The 19,438-nt window shown below is 46.7% G+C and overlaps 13 protein-coding genes across 13 annotated transcripts; 6 read left to right on the top strand and 7 right to left on the bottom strand.

Moving 5' to 3' along the window:
• Window positions 1–124: 124 nt before the first annotated feature.
• Window positions 125–1,000, top strand: Bathy02g00640 (the record flags this gene model as incomplete). Its single annotated transcript, XM_007514744.1, has 1 exon — window positions 125–1,000. The coding sequence occupies one exon, from the start codon at window positions 125–127 to the stop codon at window positions 998–1,000; it is 876 nt and encodes a 291-aa protein (XP_007514806.1).
• A 164-nt stretch (window positions 1,001–1,164) lies between these two features.
• Window positions 1,165–2,400, top strand: Bathy02g00630 (predicted protein; the record flags this gene model as incomplete). Its single annotated transcript, XM_007514407.1, has 1 exon — window positions 1,165–2,400. The coding sequence occupies one exon, from the start codon at window positions 1,165–1,167 to the stop codon at window positions 2,398–2,400; it is 1,236 nt and encodes a 411-aa protein (XP_007514469.1).
• A 93-nt stretch (window positions 2,401–2,493) lies between these two features.
• On the bottom strand, window positions 2,494–4,086 carry Bathy02g00620 (ankyrin repeat protein; the record flags this gene model as incomplete). The annotated part of the gene is made up of 1 exon (XM_007514746.1): window positions 2,494–4,086. One exon carries the CDS (start codon window positions 4,084–4,086, stop codon window positions 2,494–2,496), a length of 1,593 nt encoding a protein of 530 aa, XP_007514808.1.
• A 201-nt stretch (window positions 4,087–4,287) lies between these two features.
• On the bottom strand, window positions 4,288–4,776 carry Bathy02g00610 (unknown protein; the record flags this gene model as incomplete). The annotated part of the gene is made up of 1 exon (XM_007514456.1): window positions 4,288–4,776. One exon carries the CDS (start codon window positions 4,774–4,776, stop codon window positions 4,288–4,290), a length of 489 nt encoding a protein of 162 aa, XP_007514518.1.
• Window positions 4,777–5,285: 509 nt separating this feature from the next.
• Bathy02g00600 (predicted protein) lies at window positions 5,286–6,939 on the bottom strand (the record flags this gene model as incomplete). Its single annotated transcript, XM_007514425.1, has 2 exons — window positions 5,286–6,599; window positions 6,673–6,939. 2 exons carry the CDS (start codon window positions 6,937–6,939, stop codon window positions 5,286–5,288), a joined length of 1,581 nt encoding a protein of 526 aa, XP_007514487.1.
• Window positions 6,940–7,367: 428 nt separating this feature from the next.
• Bathy02g00590 (unknown protein) lies at window positions 7,368–7,652 on the bottom strand (the record flags this gene model as incomplete). Its single annotated transcript, XM_007514646.1, has 1 exon — window positions 7,368–7,652. The coding sequence occupies one exon, from the start codon at window positions 7,650–7,652 to the stop codon at window positions 7,368–7,370; it is 285 nt and encodes a 94-aa protein (XP_007514708.1).
• Window positions 7,653–8,349: 697 nt separating this feature from the next.
• On the top strand, window positions 8,350–8,553 carry Bathy02g00580 (unknown protein; the record flags this gene model as incomplete). Its single annotated transcript, XM_007514863.1, has 1 exon — window positions 8,350–8,553. One exon carries the CDS (start codon window positions 8,350–8,352, stop codon window positions 8,551–8,553), a length of 204 nt encoding a protein of 67 aa, XP_007514925.1.
• A 264-nt stretch (window positions 8,554–8,817) lies between these two features.
• Window positions 8,818–9,660, bottom strand: Bathy02g00570 (integral membrane protein TerC; the record flags this gene model as incomplete). The annotated part of the gene is made up of 1 exon (XM_007514879.1): window positions 8,818–9,660. The coding sequence occupies one exon, from the start codon at window positions 9,658–9,660 to the stop codon at window positions 8,818–8,820; it is 843 nt and encodes a 280-aa protein (XP_007514941.1).
• A 682-nt stretch (window positions 9,661–10,342) lies between these two features.
• On the bottom strand, window positions 10,343–11,659 carry Bathy02g00560 (predicted protein; the record flags this gene model as incomplete). Its single annotated transcript, XM_007514864.1, has 1 exon — window positions 10,343–11,659. One exon carries the CDS (start codon window positions 11,657–11,659, stop codon window positions 10,343–10,345), a length of 1,317 nt encoding a protein of 438 aa, XP_007514926.1.
• A 439-nt stretch (window positions 11,660–12,098) lies between these two features.
• On the top strand, window positions 12,099–13,487 carry Bathy02g00550 (predicted protein; the record flags this gene model as incomplete). Its single annotated transcript, XM_007514961.1, has 1 exon — window positions 12,099–13,487. The coding sequence occupies one exon, from the start codon at window positions 12,099–12,101 to the stop codon at window positions 13,485–13,487; it is 1,389 nt and encodes a 462-aa protein (XP_007515023.1).
• A 366-nt stretch (window positions 13,488–13,853) lies between these two features.
• Bathy02g00540 (predicted protein) lies at window positions 13,854–15,638 on the top strand (the record flags this gene model as incomplete). The annotated part of the gene is made up of 1 exon (XM_007514512.1): window positions 13,854–15,638. One exon carries the CDS (start codon window positions 13,854–13,856, stop codon window positions 15,636–15,638), a length of 1,785 nt encoding a protein of 594 aa, XP_007514574.1.
• A 248-nt stretch (window positions 15,639–15,886) lies between these two features.
• Bathy02g00530 (unknown protein) lies at window positions 15,887–18,664 on the top strand (the record flags this gene model as incomplete). Its single annotated transcript, XM_007514408.1, has 1 exon — window positions 15,887–18,664. One exon carries the CDS (start codon window positions 15,887–15,889, stop codon window positions 18,662–18,664), a length of 2,778 nt encoding a protein of 925 aa, XP_007514470.1.
• Window positions 18,665–18,794: 130 nt separating this feature from the next.
• Bathy02g00520 (unknown protein) lies at window positions 18,795–19,343 on the bottom strand (the record flags this gene model as incomplete). The annotated part of the gene is made up of 1 exon (XM_007515025.1): window positions 18,795–19,343. One exon carries the CDS (start codon window positions 19,341–19,343, stop codon window positions 18,795–18,797), a length of 549 nt encoding a protein of 182 aa, XP_007515087.1.
• Between the last annotated feature and the right edge of the window lie 95 nt (window positions 19,344–19,438).

Here is a 19,438-nt window from a genome sequence, read left to right as displayed (position 1 = left end):
CTTTAGTATTTTTCCCTTCTCGAAATTACACTCGTACATGTACAAGACAAGAAGAAAGAATAAGGACTGACGAAGCGTAGTACTCGGGAAAGTGTTATCCGGCGCGCAGAAGAGGAAGAAGAAGATGGAGAAAGAAAAGCTCGCCGCGGAAATGGAGCGGTTGAAGCTCGGACCGACGAAGTTGTGGACCGGGTTGGTGTTGCACCATAAGGATGTGTTTGTCTCGCATGTGCTTCCGAAATTGAATACGACAGATCGGTGTTTCTTTTCAAAGGTGAATAGAGAGAGTTGGAGTGTGCTTGCGTACGCAAGGGTAGACGTATCGAAATTAGATGTAAATGTTTACGAATGTACATCCATTTCAACGTTGGAATTGATGTGGAATATCTTTCCCTGGGGAGAGAAAGATAAGAGCGGAAGAGTGATAGATCAAGCCTGGTTTTGCGAGCAAGTTGCTGCAACGAACAAACTCGAGTTGCTCAAGTGGGCGAGAGAAGTGAAACATTGCGAGTGGGATGAAGAGACGATTAATGAGGCCGCATTTCAAGGTAATCTCGAGATGTTGAAGTACTGCTTCTCTAACGAGTGCCCGTGTGATGAAGAAATGTCGTGTAAAATAGCTGCTATAAGAGGACACCTCGACTGTCTTCGATTTCTTTTCGGCAAAGTGAAACCTTCTCGAGATATGGAAAAAAAAGCGGCAGTACAAGCGGCAGCATTTGCTCACGTGGACATCTTGAAATATCTTGTTGAAGAAAGAAAGACATCCGAGGAGGATAAGTGCGTGTGCGTGTACTACGCTTGCACGTATGGCCGCCTCGATTGCCTTCAATACTTAGTCGAAGAGGCGAAAGTGCCTCTTGACAACTGGCGATACATCGCTAACGCTCGTTACCACGAACAACCCGACTGCGAAAACTACTTGCGAGAGAAAGGTTGCCCAGAACCAACGGACGAAGAATACGCTGAATGTGTCGAAGACAGGAAAGAACAGCACTAAAACACCAAGAGCAGCACTGAAAAGAACTATCACACACACACATACACTTTTTTAATACTAATGAATAAGAGAGAGAGACTTACCACCGCGCGTAAAGGCGTATTTTACCTCACACTTTAAAACTCGTTTTTCTTTCTTTCTTTATTAATAATTAAGAAGAAGACATGGAGTACATCGAACCGGGCACTTCGATTACCATCCACGGATTAAACGCCCGACCAGATTTAAACGGATTGGATGGAATCGTTCTGAATTATATTCCTAGTCGAGAGCGATACCACGTCAAAGTTCTTTCCGGTGTCGTTGTCCTGGATGGAGAAGAAGAGAGGAAGAAAGAGGAGGAGATTTTTCTCCGACCGGGGAACTGTTCTAAGAAGAAGAAAGAGACGACGACGACGTCGGAAGAAGAAGAAGAGAGAAGGAAAAGGAAAGCAGAAAACGACGGCGCATCAGGGAGAGCAGTAGACATAGGAGAACCAAGCAGCAAAGTAGCGAAAGTAGCGGAGGACAGAGAAGAAAAAGAAGAAGAAGAAGAGAAGGCGGCGATTGCGAGAGAGAATGCGACGACGACGACGGGAGTGACAAGAGAAGGTAAAAAAGGAGTCGTGGAAAAAATCGAAGAGTTGAAGGACGACGAGACGCTTTTGAAGGAGTTTTTCAAAGACGTGTCGCAAACAGATCGCGCGAGTGAGGTGGAGAGAATCTTATCGTGTTTCAAGTTGAATCCTTACGAGTATTTAAACGTTCGATTCGACGCGACTATACAAGAAGTCGCGAAGGCGTTTCGTAAGGTGTCTTTGTTAGTGCACCCGGATAAATGCAACCATCCGAAAGCATCGATCGCGTTTGATGCCATCGGGCAGGCGCAAAAGCTACTCACGACGATTGATTTCAAGAAAGAAATAGATTTTAATCTCGACCAAGCGAAGAAGAAAGTCGTGGGAGAGTATAAGAAAGAGATGAAAGGAGACACGCTGTTGAGAGTTCGATTCAACGGAGACAAAGGGAAAATATTGGAACACTTTCTCGCCTCGGACGAGTTTCACGAGCGATGGAAACTTGAAGGACGGAAGTACATAGTAGATTTAGAGTGGAGAAGACGAAAGATGACGTTGAGATTAAAGGACGAAGAGAAGAGAGTGGTGAGCGAGGAAAAAATTGAAAATCAAGCGCGCAAAAAGACAGTCAACGCGGAGAAAGGATGGAACGAAGAAGAGGCGAGAGAGACTCGAGTGGGTGGCTGGAGAGATTTCACGAACGGAAAGAACAAGAAAAAGACAAAAAAAGAGAAGAAAGGGTTGTCTGTGCCAAAAGTTAGAGCGGAAACGGTCGAGAGAAAAGACATGCCTAAATTTGCTCTCGGCCGAGACCGCGTTTTACGTCCGGATGAGATTAATTAGCTCGTTCTTTCTACATGTACTATGCGTTGTACAAGATACCTAATAACTAGTATATAAAACTATATGGCTATTATTATTATTGTTTTGTTGTTGTTAATTATCGCTGTCGTTAAGAGTTTGCGCCATTGAACTCTCTTCTTCTTCTCGTTGTTCGATGATGCGTTTTTGAATCAACCGTAATCTCTGCTTACGAACTTCCTCCAAAGCAGCAACGTGCGCATCCGCGACGACGTCTAATTGGGACGCGCTTAAAGATTCTAGATTTAGACCCAACAGATGTTCGATCGTTACGTCGAGATCTACAGATGCGGGGTGTTTCTCTTCGAATTCAATCATCGCGCGTTCTAACCATGGTGGAGAAGAAGGAGGAAGAGGAAGAGCGGGAGGAGAATTTTTATTCTGGTCATCGCGCGGTTTCACTTTTTGTTGCTGCTTTTTCTTTTTCGAGGTTGGCTCCTCGACAACAGACCAATGATGATTCGGCGGCGACACGGATGATGATAACGACGGAGAATGATTCTGGTCGTTCTGCGGTTTCACTTTTTGTTGTTGTTGTTGTTGTTGTTGTTGCTGCTGCTTTTTCTTTTTGGACGTGACAACCTCGAAGGACGAATCGTCTTCGAACAGAGAAGCGGCGGTTCCGTTCGCGGCGTTTTTCATCCACGCGGAAGAAGTTTTCGTCGTTTCTGTGCTGGTATCTTCTTCTTCTTCTTTACCTTGTTCGAATTCCTCTACTTCTTTGTCTTCATCCTCGCTCTCACCGTTCGGCTTTTTCTCTCTTAGATCTTCCTCTTCCTTGTTCTTTTTCTTCTTCTTTTTGTTCTTCTTCTTCTCCATCTTGCGTTTCTCTTGCTCTTCTCTTTCTTCCTCCTCTTCGAGCATTTTCAAAAACAACTCCTCTTGCAACTGCTTGCTCTTTTCCATGCCTTTCCTGAGCATTTCCATGAGCTCTGGATTCGTCACCGCGTTACCACTATTACTACTACTTCCGTTTGAATTGACGCACTCGTCCAAAGCGGTTCGACCGTACGAATCTTTCCAAGCCGCGTTTACTTTCGCTTCGTTTAACAAAAACTCCACCGCTCTCACATTCTCACTCGCCACGGCGTAATGCAACGCCCTCCTTCCTCTCACGTCCGTGGTTTCTATATCCGCACCTTTCTCGAATAAATATTTAATAGTCGTCGTCGTATCCATCGCGCATGATGCCATCAGCGCGTCCAATCCATCTCTGTTTCTGTGTCTCACATCTGCGTGTCCCATTTCGCACAACAAGTTCACGCACTCGTAGTGACCTTTCGATGCCGCGTGTAACAACGGCGTATCGTTCGACGCGTTCACGCAATTCGTTATCGATTGTATTTTTTCTTTCGAGTAGTTTTTTTGTTTCAAAGCTTCCAAACACGTTTGCAAAAATTGCACTTCCCCGGAAAAGGCGGCGATGTGTAACGCGGTGTTTTTCGTCTTCTTCTTCGTCGAGAGGAGGAGCTCTTCGAGCGTGATGATTTGATTATTAGTATTTAAAGGTTTGTACTCTTTATAACATCGCGTTCCTTTGTGTTTCTGGTTGGGATTTTGGACAATTTCCGCCGCTAAAAACGTATCGTTCAACGATAACGCCTCCAAAAGAGTGCACGAGTCTGGGTGTAGTTTTTGATTCTGTTTTTGTTGTAACTCATCATCCATTTTGACTTTCGATTTATAATACCAGTAGATGATATCTTTTTATAATACTACTAATGTCATCATCGTACTCGTTAGTAGTAGTTAGTTGTTTATTGAATTGACGACGAAATTTGTGACGTAACATTCAGAATTAGTTTACAATAGGCAGAAGAAAGAATATATTAAAAAGATATCAATCACAATCATTTATTATTATTAGCATCACTTAGGAGGTTTCGACGACTTCGGTGGCGTTCGATTTCTCCTCGACGGCATGTTCGTTATCGTCTTTTGTCTTTCCGATTGCACGTTTTCGGAACTCTTTTTGTTCCCGAGGTAGGCGAAAACGGCGAGTAAACCTAACGCGGCGATATCGACCACGCCAGCGAAAGGGGATATTTCTGATCCCGCCGCGGCAGCAGCTTCTTGCGCCGCAAAGGCGGAGAATACCATGGACGATTGCGACGACACGAGGAGAGAAGTTTCCACGAGAGAAAGTAATACCATTCTTTTTTTTCTATTATTATTGACTCCTTCTTTTCCTTCTCTTCCTTGTTGTCGATGATATTGATGATGATGATATTGAGAACAACGACTCTTTTTTAAAGATGACGATGATGATGATGATGATGATGATGATGATGATGATGATGAAGAAGCGGTACAAAGGTGAAGAGAGTGTCGAGCGAGAACATGAGCAGCGCCGGTCATTGTGTGTGTCGTTGTGTTTTATTTATGTCGTCTCGTTCTTTGTCGCGAGTAGTTTTTTTGTTTTTGGTCTCAAAAAAAAAATGTTTTTTCTTCTTATATTAAAATCCCCAACCCTAATCTCTAGTTAGTTGCAACACAACCCCACCACACAAGAATCTCTTACACGAACGTGTAAGGGGGAGGTCTCGAGTTCAATCCTCGAAGAGAGCAATTCTCGAAAGAAATAGCTTTCTTAGCATGTGAGTCTAAAAACTAAAAGTCAAAAGAATAGAAACTTATTGCTTCTTAATTAGAGTGGTATTGGTGCGTTCTATATAACTCAATTTAACTCCATGAAACTTATCAGCCATAATAGCGCCCCCTTCGTAATTGAAGGTCGTTGAATCAACGATATCTTTTTTTGCTCTTTTTGTTGGAACAGGAACAACGAACGAACGCGCTCTCATTCGATTACTCTACTACTACTACTACTACTACTACTACTACTACTACTACTACTACTACTACTACTACAGCAAAGACGGTGGTGCAGCAGGTGATGTTGTTATCGATGTTGTAGTCGCAACAACAACATCACCCTTCTCCTCCTCCTCCTCGTCGTCATTTTCATCATCTGCCTCCTCCGCAGCCGTTAGTAAAGAAGAATACGAATCGCCGCTTTCCCGCGTTTCCCGCAACTTCATCTCTATCCCGCGCTTCAAAGCCTCGTACTTGTTCGCTAAATTTTTGTACGATATCAGAAGCGTTTTTATATCGCCAATGGTTAAATGCTCGTGGTCGGCGTTGATGAAGTGATAATCGCTTTCGTTGCTTAAACTCAGCGACGCGCCCATGGTTTCTATTATCTCGATTTCGTTATGTATGTTCATCGTCGCCAAAGGAGGAGTACCGGTATCGTCATCGTTCTGACCACCACCACCACCACCACCACCACCACCACCACCACCACCACCACCACCACCACCATTGGAAACAACAAATCCATTGAATGGTGGCGTCTTCGGTTGTTCAGGGGTGGTGAGATGATGACTACGCGCCACTTGCTTTTTATCTTCTTCTTCTTCATTATCTTCTTCTTCTTCTTCTAATTCTCTCGAAGCGCTGAAAGAAACTAAAAGTCCATCGACCGGTTCCGGAAACGCGTCGTCTTTTTCGTCGGAGAATATGTTCAGCTGTTCTTTACCACACGTGCCTAGAAATCGCGCACCACTCTCGACGTTGATGAAGAAATACGCCGCCTCGCCTTGTTCTAGTCTATCTCGAAGTCTAAATCTTTCTATGTATTTGATATTCTTCCATAAGTTTTGGACGTTTGCGTGCGCTAAAGAATATATGAGGGACGGTATGAAAGCATCCGCCCCGCCTGAAAATCGCAACACCGCGTTACTAATGATTCGGCACGCGTTCAATACGCAATTCATCTTATCTCTCGGCGCTTTGTACGTGTTCATTTTCTCCAGCTCCATGGATGCCAGCCGTAAACTTTTCGGGATGTTGTTGTTTTGATGTGGACTTTTATTATTATTATTATTATTATTCTCGTCGTTGCTGCTGCTAGAAGTCGGGGTCGTTGGCATTCCATCTCCGACGGCGGGTTGACCATTACTTTCGTCCGCTCCTCCTCCTTCTTCTTCTTCTTCGCCGAGCAGCAAAAACTGTTTCCTCGAAACGTCCAACATTTCCGGCGTGAGCGGTAGATTTCGCAACGCTTCGACGCGCTTTTGTAAAGCGTCGTTAATCGCGTCGTCTTCCTCCCCGTACGCGTCGAATATCGTCGAGTACAGCTTAGTGCACACGTATTTCTCCAATCCTTCCGTGGATGCCTGTTGAAGAAAACGCGTTGTTTTAGTATTTAATGTATTATCGATGACGATGAATAATAAAAAATGAACCCACCTCAACTTCCTCCGGAGAGCAGTTTCTCCAAAGCGAGTGTCTCCGAAACTTCTCCTCGTACGCTCTCAGAAACCGTTGAATTTTCTCCGAATCTTTCGCCGAATCTCTTTGTTTATTTTTCTTCTTTCCTCCTCCTTCTTCTTCTCCTTCTTTCCCTTCTTCTTTGTCTTCTTCTAAAACGAAAGTGTTTATGAAGTGCTTGATTCCGCTGACTAATTCTGCCGCTAAAGGCTGTCGCATCTTCTCCAGAAAGAGTTGAAACGGCATCGCGCGTTGCTGCTGCTGTTGATTGCGAGAAGAAGAATGAGAAGAGGAAGAAGGAAAAGACATGATGATGGTGTTATTACTCTCCTCTTCTTCTTCTTCTTCTTCTTCTTTTTAAACGCGCAAAACGCACGCACAAAAGTGCGTTTGTCTTCGGTTGTGTTGTTCTCTCTAAACTCTCTCTCGGAATGGAAAAAAGAATGAAGAAAAATTCAGCAGCAGCGGCAGCAAAATGTCTCTTCTGATGAAGTCATCTCAAAGAGCGCGGACGAGAAACTTTTGTGGTTACTGCGCATCATCATTTCCATCGAAGAAGGCTATTTATCATACGTGCACACAACACGTGTGATGCGTTAGGTGGTATTAAAACGTATTCATCTCTCTCTCTCTCTAAACTCTTCTATTTTATACATAAAATCATCATCATCGTATTAAGATTTCCCACCTCTCAACGCTTCCACGACGCTCTGCGCGGACGGTGGCCTCGTCGGTTCCTGATCCGCTCTGAGCATATTCCTAATCGGTGGGACGCACACCGGTAACGCCGCTCCAATCGCGCCCAAAGCGCACGACCACACCACGATCGGTTCTCGTTGCAAGAAAGTCGTCCAAAATCCAGCCATTATTTTTGACTCCTTCTGCTTCGACTCCTCTTCTTTGTGAGGAGGAAGGTGAGGAGGAAGTGAATTTTTGAGAACTGGTCTCTCATGCAACATGTTTTTTTTTTCTTGCGAAGGGGCAGTCCTTTTTTTTGGTGCACGAAGAGATGTTCAAAAGGAAATTTATTATTAAGCGGAAGAAATCATCAAAATCTTCACTTTAACAAACACGTTTGCCCCTCTTTTGTTGGCTAAGGCGATATACCCATCGCAGCTTCGAGTTTTTATTCTTAACGCGCATTAATTAAACTTTCAAATGAAATACGTCGCCGCGTTCTTGTTGGTACGTTTTTCTTCTCTTAGAGCCATTCATTCGTATTGGGATTTTCTTCTTTTGTTGGGGTCTCTCTCTCTCTCACGCTCTCGCCGTGTTTTCTTTAAGGAAACGAACTCGCGAGCATATATTCGCTCGGATTCGCTCGGATTCGCGTGGAGGAGTATTTGATCGACTCGGAGAGAGTTTAGAGAGAGAGAGAGAGAGAAAGAAAAGACGCGCGTTCGCGCGCGGACTGTCATTTCTCGTCCTCATTTTCATCGTTCGAGAGAAAAAAAGACCTCTTCTTTTCCTCCTCCTCCTTTTCTCTAGAATTTTCTTCGAACAAAGAAACTCACATTAATCCTTCTCTTTTACTGTCTTTTACTTAAACTACTACAGGCGCAACTCTCCGGTAAGGAATCTCCGTCCGCCGCGGACGTCAAGGCGGTTTTGGCCGCCGCGTCTGCGGAAGTTGACGACGCCAAGCTCTCCAGCTTCATGTCCGAAATCGAAGGCAAAGACGTCGCCGCTTTGATCGCGGAAGGTAACGAGAAGCTCGCGTCTGTGCCGTCGGCGGTGGGGCGCGCGCCGGCCGGCGGTGGCGGCGGTGGCGGCGGCGGTGGCGACGGCGGTGGCGAGGCGAAGAAGGAAGAAGTCGTCGAAGAGGAAGAGGAAGACATGGGCTTTGATCTCTTCGATTAAAAAGAGAACCGGAGACGCCGCCCTGAAAACCGATGTGCGAACGAAAAGGTTTCCTAGTCTAGACTTTATCTCGTCGATCGGTTCACGGAACGTGTGGTTATACTAGTAGAATATATATATAATAACTATTATATAACTTAGTTCTTAAACAAAAACAATCGTCAACGCAAATAATAATCTATATTGCCGCAAAAAGCTCGTTGTCGCATTACACTTTTTCTTTCTAAAAATCAATAACAATATATTTAATCTCTCTCTCTCGTATTATTCATCCACGGAAGAAGTCACTTCAGCAGGCGCCGACGGGAACAGATAACTCGCCGCAACGCCTCCAGATAACAACGTCGCGACCACCGCTAAACTCGCTTCGGTGGACATGGGGTACCCGGCGTAATCCGCAACCATCTTCACGCCAATAAATCCCAAAACCACAGCCACGGAGGTTTCTAAATACTCCAACTCCGATACGACCGCGGAAACGAATCCAAACAACGATCGCAAGCCGCAAATTGCGAATATGTTCGACGTGTACACGATAAACGGATCTTTTGTGACTCCAAATACCGCCGGGATTGAGTCCACGGCAAAGACCACGTCCGAAAGCTCAATGACCGCCACCACTAACAACAAAGGCGTCGCCATTTTCGTCACTCCGTCTTTTGCAGTCGTCCAAAAATTATCCCCATCGTACTCGTCCGATACCTGAATCATGCTCGAGCAAAACTTTACGATGGCGGAATCTTTCAAGTCCTCCTCTTCCTCCTCTTCGTTGTTCGCGAGTAACTTGTAACTCGAGAAAATCAAAATGCCGGCGAAGACTAACAACACCGGCTCAAAGTCCTCGATAGCCGTCGCGCCGGCGAGAATCATCGCCGCTCTCATGATCATCGCTCCGACAATCCCGTAGCTCAGAACCTTCGGTTGCGTCGATTCCGGCACTTTAAAGTAATCAAACACCAAAATAAAAACGAAAAGATTATCCACCGATAAACTTTGCTCTAACAAATACCCGGCGAAATACTCCGAGGCTTTATCCACGCCTTGGACGAAGCCGATTCCAGCGCCAAAGAGGCAGGCAGCGCCGACCCACAGCGCGACTTCATTCATGTTCGCTTTTTCGTCATCATTTTTTACTGTTACTGCTTTTGTCTCTGTTGTTGTCTCAGTCGAGGATGAGAATGGGGACGACGAGGACGACGAGGACGACGAGGACGATTCCGTCGTCGGGATCTCTCCTTCGTCGAACGACGAGGACGAGGACGCTCTCTTCGTTTCCGTCCTCGTTGTTCTTTTCCTCCCAGAAACGAACGAATTCATTTCGCTTCTTTGGCTACTCCTTTTGCTGCTCTTCGTTATCGTCGTCGTCGTCCTTCCTCGTTCTGACCCACCAACAAAAAACGACGACGTGCACGATTTCGAGGAGGTGACCCCACAACAACATCTTTGCTTATAAGAAGTCGTCGCGGGTGGATTGATGTTCGTCGCGAACGCGCGGTCGATGAACGACGACGATTTCGACGACAACAACAAGTTGAACATTATTATTATTAGTATTCGTTTATTATTAGTAGTGTGAGTATAAGCAGCAGCGGGTGCTGCGAGTTGTTCTGGGGAGAAAAGAAGGAAAAGAAGAAACTCGTCGACGTGGTCTGGTGGTGGTTTTTTTCCTTTTTTTTAGAAAATCGATTTTGTTGCAAAAAAAGAGAGAAGAGTTGTGCGTGTTGTTTGGTCGCTTTAGTATTATTATATGTATTATGACTCTTGTTGCCCTATACTACTTATACCACTACTACTCCGATGATGATGATGATGATGATGATGATGATGTGAGCTGGAAGAGCGCGATTGCAGTCGCCACGCTGACGTTTAACGACTCGACGCTGGTGGTTTTGTTGTTGGTATTCGTCGTCGCGTTGTTTTCATCATCGCCGCCGCCTTCGATTTTAGCAATCCTCGAACACGCTCTGCGAACGTTCGTTCGTAAACCAGAGCCTTCGTTTCCTACGACTAAAACCGTTGGTTGATTCAAAGATAAGTTGGAGACGTTTTCCGCGCCGCTTTGGTTGGCTAAACCGATGACGTTGAAACCGTCGTCGACGCACTTGGCGAGAAACTTGTGCATGGCGTTCGTTTGGTACACTTTAATCGTTTCCATTGCCCCAGAAGAGGCTTTGGAGACGACTGGTGAGAGAGGCGCGGAATTCTTCGCGCACACGACGACGCCGTCGATGTTTAAAAAGTGCGCCGTTCGGAGAATGGCGCCGAAATTTTGCGGGTCGATGATTTCGTCGAGCGCGAGCCAGAGAGAATGTTCGCGGTTCCTTTCGGTCTCCGCGGCGTTCTTTCCACTTCCATTTTCCTCCAACAAACTTTCGATGTTTTCCATTTCCAAAGGCGTGCAATCTAAAGCGACGCCTTGGTGCGGTCTCGATTCTGTCAGCATGTTCAAATCGTGTTTCGTGGCGTACGAAATCGTACATCCCAACTCTTTCGCTCTGGCAATCATCTTCTCGTCCGACGAATAGCTTCCCCCGTCGCCTTCTTGGATCCACAGTCTGTAAAACTCGTCCCTCTTATTTTGCAACAACGCCTCTTTCACGGGATTCTGTCCAAAAATGACTTCACCGAGAGCCATCTCTCGTAAGGTTGGTTGTTCTCTCGTCGCTTTCCGCTCCTCTTTTCTTTGTAAATACGCCGGCTTGTTATCGTTGTAGTTTCCTCCTCTTCCTCCTTGCCGGTCGCGATTGTTATAATAATAGGGAGAGCTATTCTCGTACTCGTCGTTTCCGTAATAACTGTTGTTGTTACTATTCCTCGTCGATGTTTGTGTTTGCCCTCGTCCTCGTCCTCTTTCTCCTCCTCCTCGACCGCCGCCGTTGTTGTTGTTGTTAAAATTTTTCCTCCCTCCTCGTCCTCCTCCTCTGCCTCTCCTGTTGTCGTACGAGTTGTTCTCGTCGTCTGAATCGTCGTAATAGTCTCTTCTTCTTGATGTTGAAGCGGCGCCACCCGAACTCGTCCGTTTTTGCTGTTGTTGTCGTTGCTTTTGTTGCGAATCTCCCATCTCGTTATTGTTCACGTCGCCGCCGTCGTCCATTCGCCAATTCATCATCGTAATCAAATGTCGTCCTCCTCCTCCTCGGGAAAAAGTTGATGATGTCGACGATCTCATCAACCTCCTCCTCAGACCACCCCTCACGACGCTTTTGAAACACAACGACGACGACGACGATGTGCACCCAGCAGAGGAAGACCTTGCGAAGCAAAAGCGCATCAACATTTTTTTTTAATTAAATTTTGTTTTTTTTTGTTGTGTGGTGTCTCGTTTTTTTTCACAAGAGAGAGAGAGAGAGAGAGTTTCACACAACCAGGCAGGACTTGAAAAGGACGAGAGGAACACAGGGCACTTCTTAAAAAGAGAGATTTGTATCGAAAACGTGTCGCACTGCGATTAAGTCAAACGCTCTCTTCTTTTCCGTTTTTGTCCGTATCTAATCCGAAATTTTTTATCACCTCTCTACACACATATCACACGCACTACTGTGAACATGCTGCTCACGTCGACATCAGTATCATCACCATCGCTCTCCTTATCCTCCTGCGCGACTCCTCGCGGAACTGCTGCTGCTGCGGTTTTCATCAAAGCGTCGAGAGGGATTTCATCATCATCATCATCATCGTCCAGTTGTTGCCGAGTCAGCAAAAACAAAAATCATCGGTCGATTGCGTTTTCATCGTCGTTTCATCGTCGTTTAAACGTCGTCGCGTCCGCCGCCGCGGTTCAAGAAGGAGTCGTCATTCAGCAATACGGGGACAAAGTTTTCGACGAAGAGACGAAGAAAGGTTTCAACTCCGGAGAGTTGTACGTGGCAAACTTTGAACAAGGGAGAGTGCTCTGGGACGACGGATGGGTTTTCCTTGACATCCGCAACGACCAGGAGAGGGAGTTTTTCGGGAAACTTCCGAATCCACCGAAAGGAACTATTGGAGGCGTGTCTGAAGTCGTCGTCGTTTCTGGGCCAGAGTGCGTGGCAAATATTCCGTTGGTCACGTCCACGGGGTACAGGTTTGACTCAACCGCGGGCGGGAAGGCGTTCCAGAACCAACATAAAAACGAGAACTTTATCGCAGAGGTGGAGAAGAGGTTCCCGGATAAAAAAGCAGCCAAGATTGTTGTGGTGTGTTCGGATGGAAGGCAAAGAGCGGTGCACGCGCTGGACATGTTAGACGAAGCTGGATACGAGAAGCTGGTCTTGTTGAAAGGTGGATTTAATTTATACAACAGAGGGTGGGATGGAAAATTGAAAAGACGAATGCCGCACGGGGAGTTTTGTAGCGATTACGGCAAGCCCGGGGACGTGCAACAGTTTTCTCGAGGCGATAAAGCCGGGAACGCGAACGATGCCATCGAGTTTGGGCCGTGGCAAGATACAACCGATTGGAAACCAGTTTTGGAAGGTGGTAGTAGTCACATTCACGGGCACCACGAAGAGCCGCTCAAGGAGATGGTTCTACACGACGCCTCGAATACCGAACACGATTCGTTCGACGAAGACGACGAAACCGTAGAGAAAGCGGCGCGAATGCAGCGAGAAAAGGAAGAAGAAGAGGAAAAAGCGAGAATCATCGAGGCTGAATTGAAAGCTAAAGCCGAAGCCGAATTGAAAGCTAAAGCCGAAGCCGAATTGAAAGCTAAAGCCGAAGCCGAATTGAAAGCTAAAGCCGAAGCCGAATTGAAAGCTAAAGCCGAAGCTGAATTGAAAGCTAAAGCCGAAGCCGAATTGAAAGCTAAAGCCGAAGCTGAATTGAAAGCTAAAGTCGAAGCTGAAGCCAAAGCTAAAGCCGAAGCCGAAGCGGAAGCGGCGCGCGTAAAAGCGGAGGAAGAACGCCTCGGAGGGAAAAAACTCTCCTGCGGAGCGCGTTTGTATACCTTTTAATAATAGAGAGCAACAAACGAGAGTGTAGTATAACAACAAAACAAAAACAAACGCAAGAATGCCAGCAGTTCGTAAAACTCGTAATAAATTATATCGTCGTCTGAATCATCGTCAAGTATTTACCTGCGTTTGTTTGCGTACCTTCTTCTGTAGTATTATTAGTATGGGACTAAAGTATTTTTGGATCCTTCGAAAAGACTTCTTCTTCGAAATTCGAAAACGTTTTCCTCATTTTATTCGTAGACTCATTCATCGTCATCACTTCTCTCGATCGATCGATCGATCGATTCATTAGTAGTAGTAGTAGAAGTTTATCATCATCATCATTGTTTTTTGATCGCTTTTACTTTCAAATCATCTCGCATAATGTCCACGAGAAGAGCGAGGGAGAACGACGACTTACACGATGTCCCGTCCGACCCGCGAAAACGATCTCGCGCTGCTGTATCAAACGACGACGACGTAAACAAAGACGACGCTTTGCACGCACCGCCACCACCGCAAGGAGGAGGAGTGACTATTCCGTCCACGGAAGCGTTGCAGTCTCTCTTGCAATCCGTGAATAACGCCGCCGCTGCTGCTGCCGCCGCGCAACCAACAACATCAACGCCGTCAATTCATCACCAAAACGGAACGACGACGATTCAGGCACCGAGAGACCCGAGGAGTCGAAGCAGCACGCGAGCGGCACAAGCAGCGCAAGCGCAAGCTCAACAACAACATCAGCACGTGGGGGTGGGGGTTGTGCCGCAATACGGAGCAGTAGCAACCGGTGGTGGGCCTCCTCCGAACGTGCACGGAGGTGCGACGACGACGCTTCCACATCAGATGATTCATCAAAGAGTGCCTCCGCCTCCGCCGGCGCAACAACAACAACAACAAGTCGTACACACGCAACAGCAGACGGTATACTTGCAACAACCACAAACAACCACAACAACAGCAGTATTACATGGCGGTGGTACGGTTCAATACGCGTATCCGCCTCCGCCTCCGGGGCAGACGACGACGACGACGACGGTGCTTTCGGTGCCGCCGCCGCCGCCGGGACAAGGCGTCGCGGCGGGGACGGCGGCGACAGTTCCGGTTTCGATTTTGCGGCCGGGGATGATTTTACCGTCGAATATGCCGAAAGAGTTACCAGTTGGACACATCATCGAGCAAATTCCGTGCCCGCAAGAGAACGCGGGGAAAGTTATCGGGCACGGCGGCGAGAAAATTAATCAGTTGCAACAAGCGACGAAAGCGATCGTGAAAATACAATCCTCTGCGGATGTCCCGAAAGGCGCGCCGAGATTAATCACCATAGCTGGCGCTCCAGAGTGCGTGCGACACGCCATCGAACAGTTGTTGCCCGTAGTCAACGCGTCTAAAGCGCCACCGGCGAATAATATTCCGGTGTTCCAAGCGAACATGGGAGCGCCGCAACAACAAGTGCTTGAAATTAGAATCGCCGTCCCGGATAACATGATTGGAAGAGTCATTGGACGCGGAGGGGAAACAATCAAACGCATCTCGGACGAATCCGGGGCCAGATTACAAATTGAGCGCGAATCGAACGAAGTCTCCGCGAAAGGCGACGCTTCGCAACTAGAAATTGCTCGAATGCTCATCCACGACATCGTCACCGCGCCGGTTCGACAAGCGCCGGCGCCGGGCGCAGGGGCGGGTACTTCCGGAGAGGGGAAGCCAGAATACGTCGTCATAGAGATTGATTCGCAAGGACAGGAGGGTCGCATCATTGGAAGAGGCGGTGAAAATATCCGAAGCATGGCGATGACGTCCGGAGCGAAGATCCAAATCGACAAAGAAACGAAAATGATTAAAATAAGCGGTTTCAAAGATAAAGTCGAAACCGCCAAACACATGTTAGAAGCGTTCATGGCGGATTACGTCCCGAGAGATCAACAACAATACCAAAAGACCACCGATGTTGCCGCTTCAGCGGCCGCTACCACTGCAATCTTTGGGCAAACTTTAGAGCAACAAAACGCCGCCGCCGCGCACGAAGCCTCGTTGAAAAAAGAAGAAGAGGAAGAGAAGCCGTTGTGGGAGACGCATCAAAGCCCGGAAGGATTCACGTATTATTACAACACGACGACGGGTGAAACGCAGTGGGAGATGCCCGACGATTACGACGGTTTTAGTTAAAAAGAAGTTAGACTCTTAATATATATAGTTTTAAGTCCAGCGCGTGCGCGAGTAAGTATACACACATATCATAGACAGATAAAACGAGAAAGAGACGTATTTTACGAGAGAATTTAGAGAGATTATTATTGTTATTTTTGAGAGCAACGAAGCGTCACATAAAGAGTTTCTTAAGAATAAAAAAGTACACACACATACACACTTACGCACACACACACACACAATATGAAACAGTGAGAACAAAAGCAATGTCGCAACCACACCACATGAAACGCTTCGGCGTTGATGGCGACAGCCAAAAAGAGGGAGAAACAACGAAGAAGAAGAAGAAGAAAAATCTGATGCTCAAAACCAAACGCCAACGAGAAAAAGAATTTCATTCAGAAACAACAAACGAGTTTAAAAGAAGAAGAAGATCAAAACGAGAAGAAGCAGAAGACGAAAAGAACGACGAAGAAGACGAGAGTATGCGTTTCAAATACTCCATGTCTCAGTTTGCCACGCAACAAAACCAGCAGAAAAAAGTGGAAGTCATATGCGAGGTGTGCGGAAACTCAGGCCTCGAGAATTTCGAGGAAGACCAGAAAACTGGCAGTTATTTCTGTAAAAAGTGCAACGCGAAGACGGATGCTTTGGTCGTCGCACCAGACGCGGAAGCTTTGGCGAGAGCTTTGCCTGGCTTCGGCGGAGAACAAGGACCGATGTCTTTTCACGGCGCGAGAAGAAGACGGGTCGGTTTTGGTCATCGAGTGCACGATTATTCGCAACAGTTTACCAAAGAGGAAAGGATGATGGAAGAGAAGAGAGCGCTGAGAATCGAAGAGAGGAAATTTACGAAAATGGTGGACTTGCACTGCGAAACGATGACGAAATTACTCAGAGCGCAATGCGAATTCTTCGTGGAAAGGTACATGGAATCTTCTTCTTACGGCGACAAGGACGAAGAAGAAAGAGAGAAGAGACGAAGAGAGAAACGCGCGAACGAGTTTCGAAAGGCGTGTCGCTCGATTTGGTTTGCACTGTTAGCCGCAAAAGATGAACTTTTCTCGATCGATATGGACGACATTGGCAGCGTGAACGATGCACTCAGAACTTCGACGTTTGTTATGAACACGAGAAAGCTACGGAAGGAAAGGAGAAAAGCCATCGCCGACGCAAAACGACAAAAGGAAATGTTGGCGTATTCGGACGACGACGACGACGACGACGTAGACGAAGGGGGAGGAGGATTAGAATTAGAAGAAGAAGAGAACATCGAAGATGATAACGATGGTGAAGATTATCAAGAAGACGAGGATGATGACGCCGAAGATGTCGACGGCAGAAAAGACAAAAACGGAAAAAGTTTAAAAATGGAGGCTGAAGAAGAGAGGCAACATCTCAACGCCGTAAACTCTCTCATCATGGCGCATTTACCACAGAAATTGACGCTTGGAGTATTGTTCGTTGCCACGCGGATGTGTTTTGCGGACGAAGAATCGTTCGGATTCACCTTTGCGAGAGACATTTCAACGCTTGCATCGACCGGAAAGTTGCCGTACTTGCGGCCGACGACGAATATCTATAACATGCGCGCGTGGGGAAAAGACTTGTTGAGACCGAGAACTATGCCAACGAGCACGGACGTGATCCAAGTGGCTGAATATATTGTCGCGAAAACCGGTCTGCGTGAGGACATAGTATTTGAACGAAATGTTTTCAATCTTACCAGGGAATTAGTACGCAGAGCGTTCCAGTCTTCGTTTCCGGCTTTTCTGCATCAACAACCTCACAAACCCGCCGAGGCTGTCGTTGTCGCTAGAAACGACGAGAACGTAAATACCAACGCTGACGACGACAACAGCGAAAGCAAGGCTGTAAAAAAGAAGACACAATCGCCGCTTTTGTCTCGCGTTGCGGATGCTTATTGCGAGAGCGCCGAAAACTTGATGCAATTCTTGGGTTACGATTTCCTCCTCGACAAGGAGAAATACAAATTCGAGGCTGGTCAAATGCCTCAGATTAGCAGAATGAAAGAAGCGGACGCGCGTAAGATGTTGAGCACATATCCAGCTGAAGTGCACGCGTCTGCAATTATCGTGGTAACGCTCAAACTTTTATTTGGTCTTGACGGAAGAGTCAAGTCTCTTCAACGTAAACGGACGGCGTCAAATCACGTTCCCGATTGCTTCCCAGTCGACGAAAGAGAAAATAGCGCGCTCAAAGCACCCGCAGATGGGTGGCTCGTATGGGCAACGAACGCTCGAAAAGCGTTCCAGGAAGAACTCCTTCGAAAACGTCGCGCTATTCCACCAATTTTGGCGAAAGATAAACGGAAAGATGATGCGAAGGACGTTAACGCGTACATCGATTGGTGCGAGGCGAACATATTCGACGATGCGACGAAGAAGCTTTCTGGCCGGTTCAATATCGTGCGCGATAAATTGTGCAAGATGGCGGCGGGAAAATCAGCGGCAAAGATAGGAAAAGATTACAGAGACGACGACAACAACGATGGTGCAATAACATTACCATTGAAAGCCGATGCGGGTGCAAAATTATACGAAGTCTACGTGGACGTACCTTTCACCAAAGGCAAGAGCGACAGAGCTTCAGCAGCTGCGGTAGCTCATGCAGACGGTAACATCGGCTTCAAACATGCTGGATCGTTCGTGCACACTTACTCACGAATCGATTTGAACGCACCGGAGTACATCGCCGTATTAAATTGGGCATCGGAAGTGTGCGGCGCAAACTTCAAAAGCGCGCACCACTGCGTTATGATTATGGAAATGCTGCTGCTGTTAGAGGACAATAAGTTTGCGAATCACATTAAAAACACGTGGAACGTTGCACCACGCTCTGTGTTGAAAGAAAGAGAGGAGAAGACGGCGATGGCGACGACAACGATAAGGAAGAAGACGAAGAAAGAGAAGAAGAAGGAAAAAAAGAATAAGAATAAGAAGAGCGCGGCGGCGAGTCCAAATCCGCCGCCGCCGCCGTCGCTTATTAGGAGGTCGCCTCGTCTAAAAAGAAGCTCAAAATAAAACTCGTTAAGTTTCGTAGAATACGCGCGCGTAATAGTAACAATGCATTTAATACGCGAATTAATTAGATAGAATACATACTACACTTATTATATTTTGGAGAGTACACAAAAAATACATCATCCTGCTGCTAGGATGAGGTTGTTTCGCTTTTGGAGAGCGTGCTCTTCTTTTCGCGCGGCGGCGGCGCTTCCGCGCTCCCGCTCATCGCAATCCCCGCTCCTCCTTCGTCTCCTCTTCTCGAGCTCGCGCTCGACCCTACTATTCCTACTGTCCCACCTCCTAATCCATCACTTTCTACTTTCTGCGCTGCTGCTTTCGCCGCTCTGTTCATGTCTCGTAAATGTCTCCGCGCGTTGGCGAGTTCTTTCTTCTCTCGCTCGATATTCGCCAACGCGTCTGCAATCACGTCTAATTTTTCGCACTCCGATAAAGTTCTCTGTCTCGCTCTTTCTCTCTTAATCGTTTGTAATCGCGAGTATTCCGAGGACATCATCGCTCGTTCAAACGCATCGTCGTCCTTTTCTTGTTCTTGTTCTTCGTTCTTTCCTCTGTTCTTGTTCGTCTTTTTTGTTTTCTTTTTCCTACTCTTTCTCTTCTTCTCGTCTTTGTCCTCCTCCTTTTCATCCGATGATGATTTTGATGATGATGATGATGGTTGAGAGAAGCACGCTCCCATCTTCACCGAAAGAAACCACAAAAACCACGCCTTATATCACACGCAATGCTCCCTGAGAAAGAAGAAATCGATGAAAATCAACAGTATTAAAAGAT

This window comes from Bathycoccus prasinos (assembly GCF_002220235.1).
Source record: "Bathycoccus prasinos genomic : Chromosome_2".
Lineage (NCBI taxonomy): Eukaryota > Viridiplantae > Chlorophyta > Mamiellophyceae > Mamiellales > Bathycoccaceae > Bathycoccus > Bathycoccus prasinos.
The sequence above is the reverse complement of the archived record's forward strand: the minus strand, read 5'-3'. Positions and strand labels throughout refer to the sequence as shown.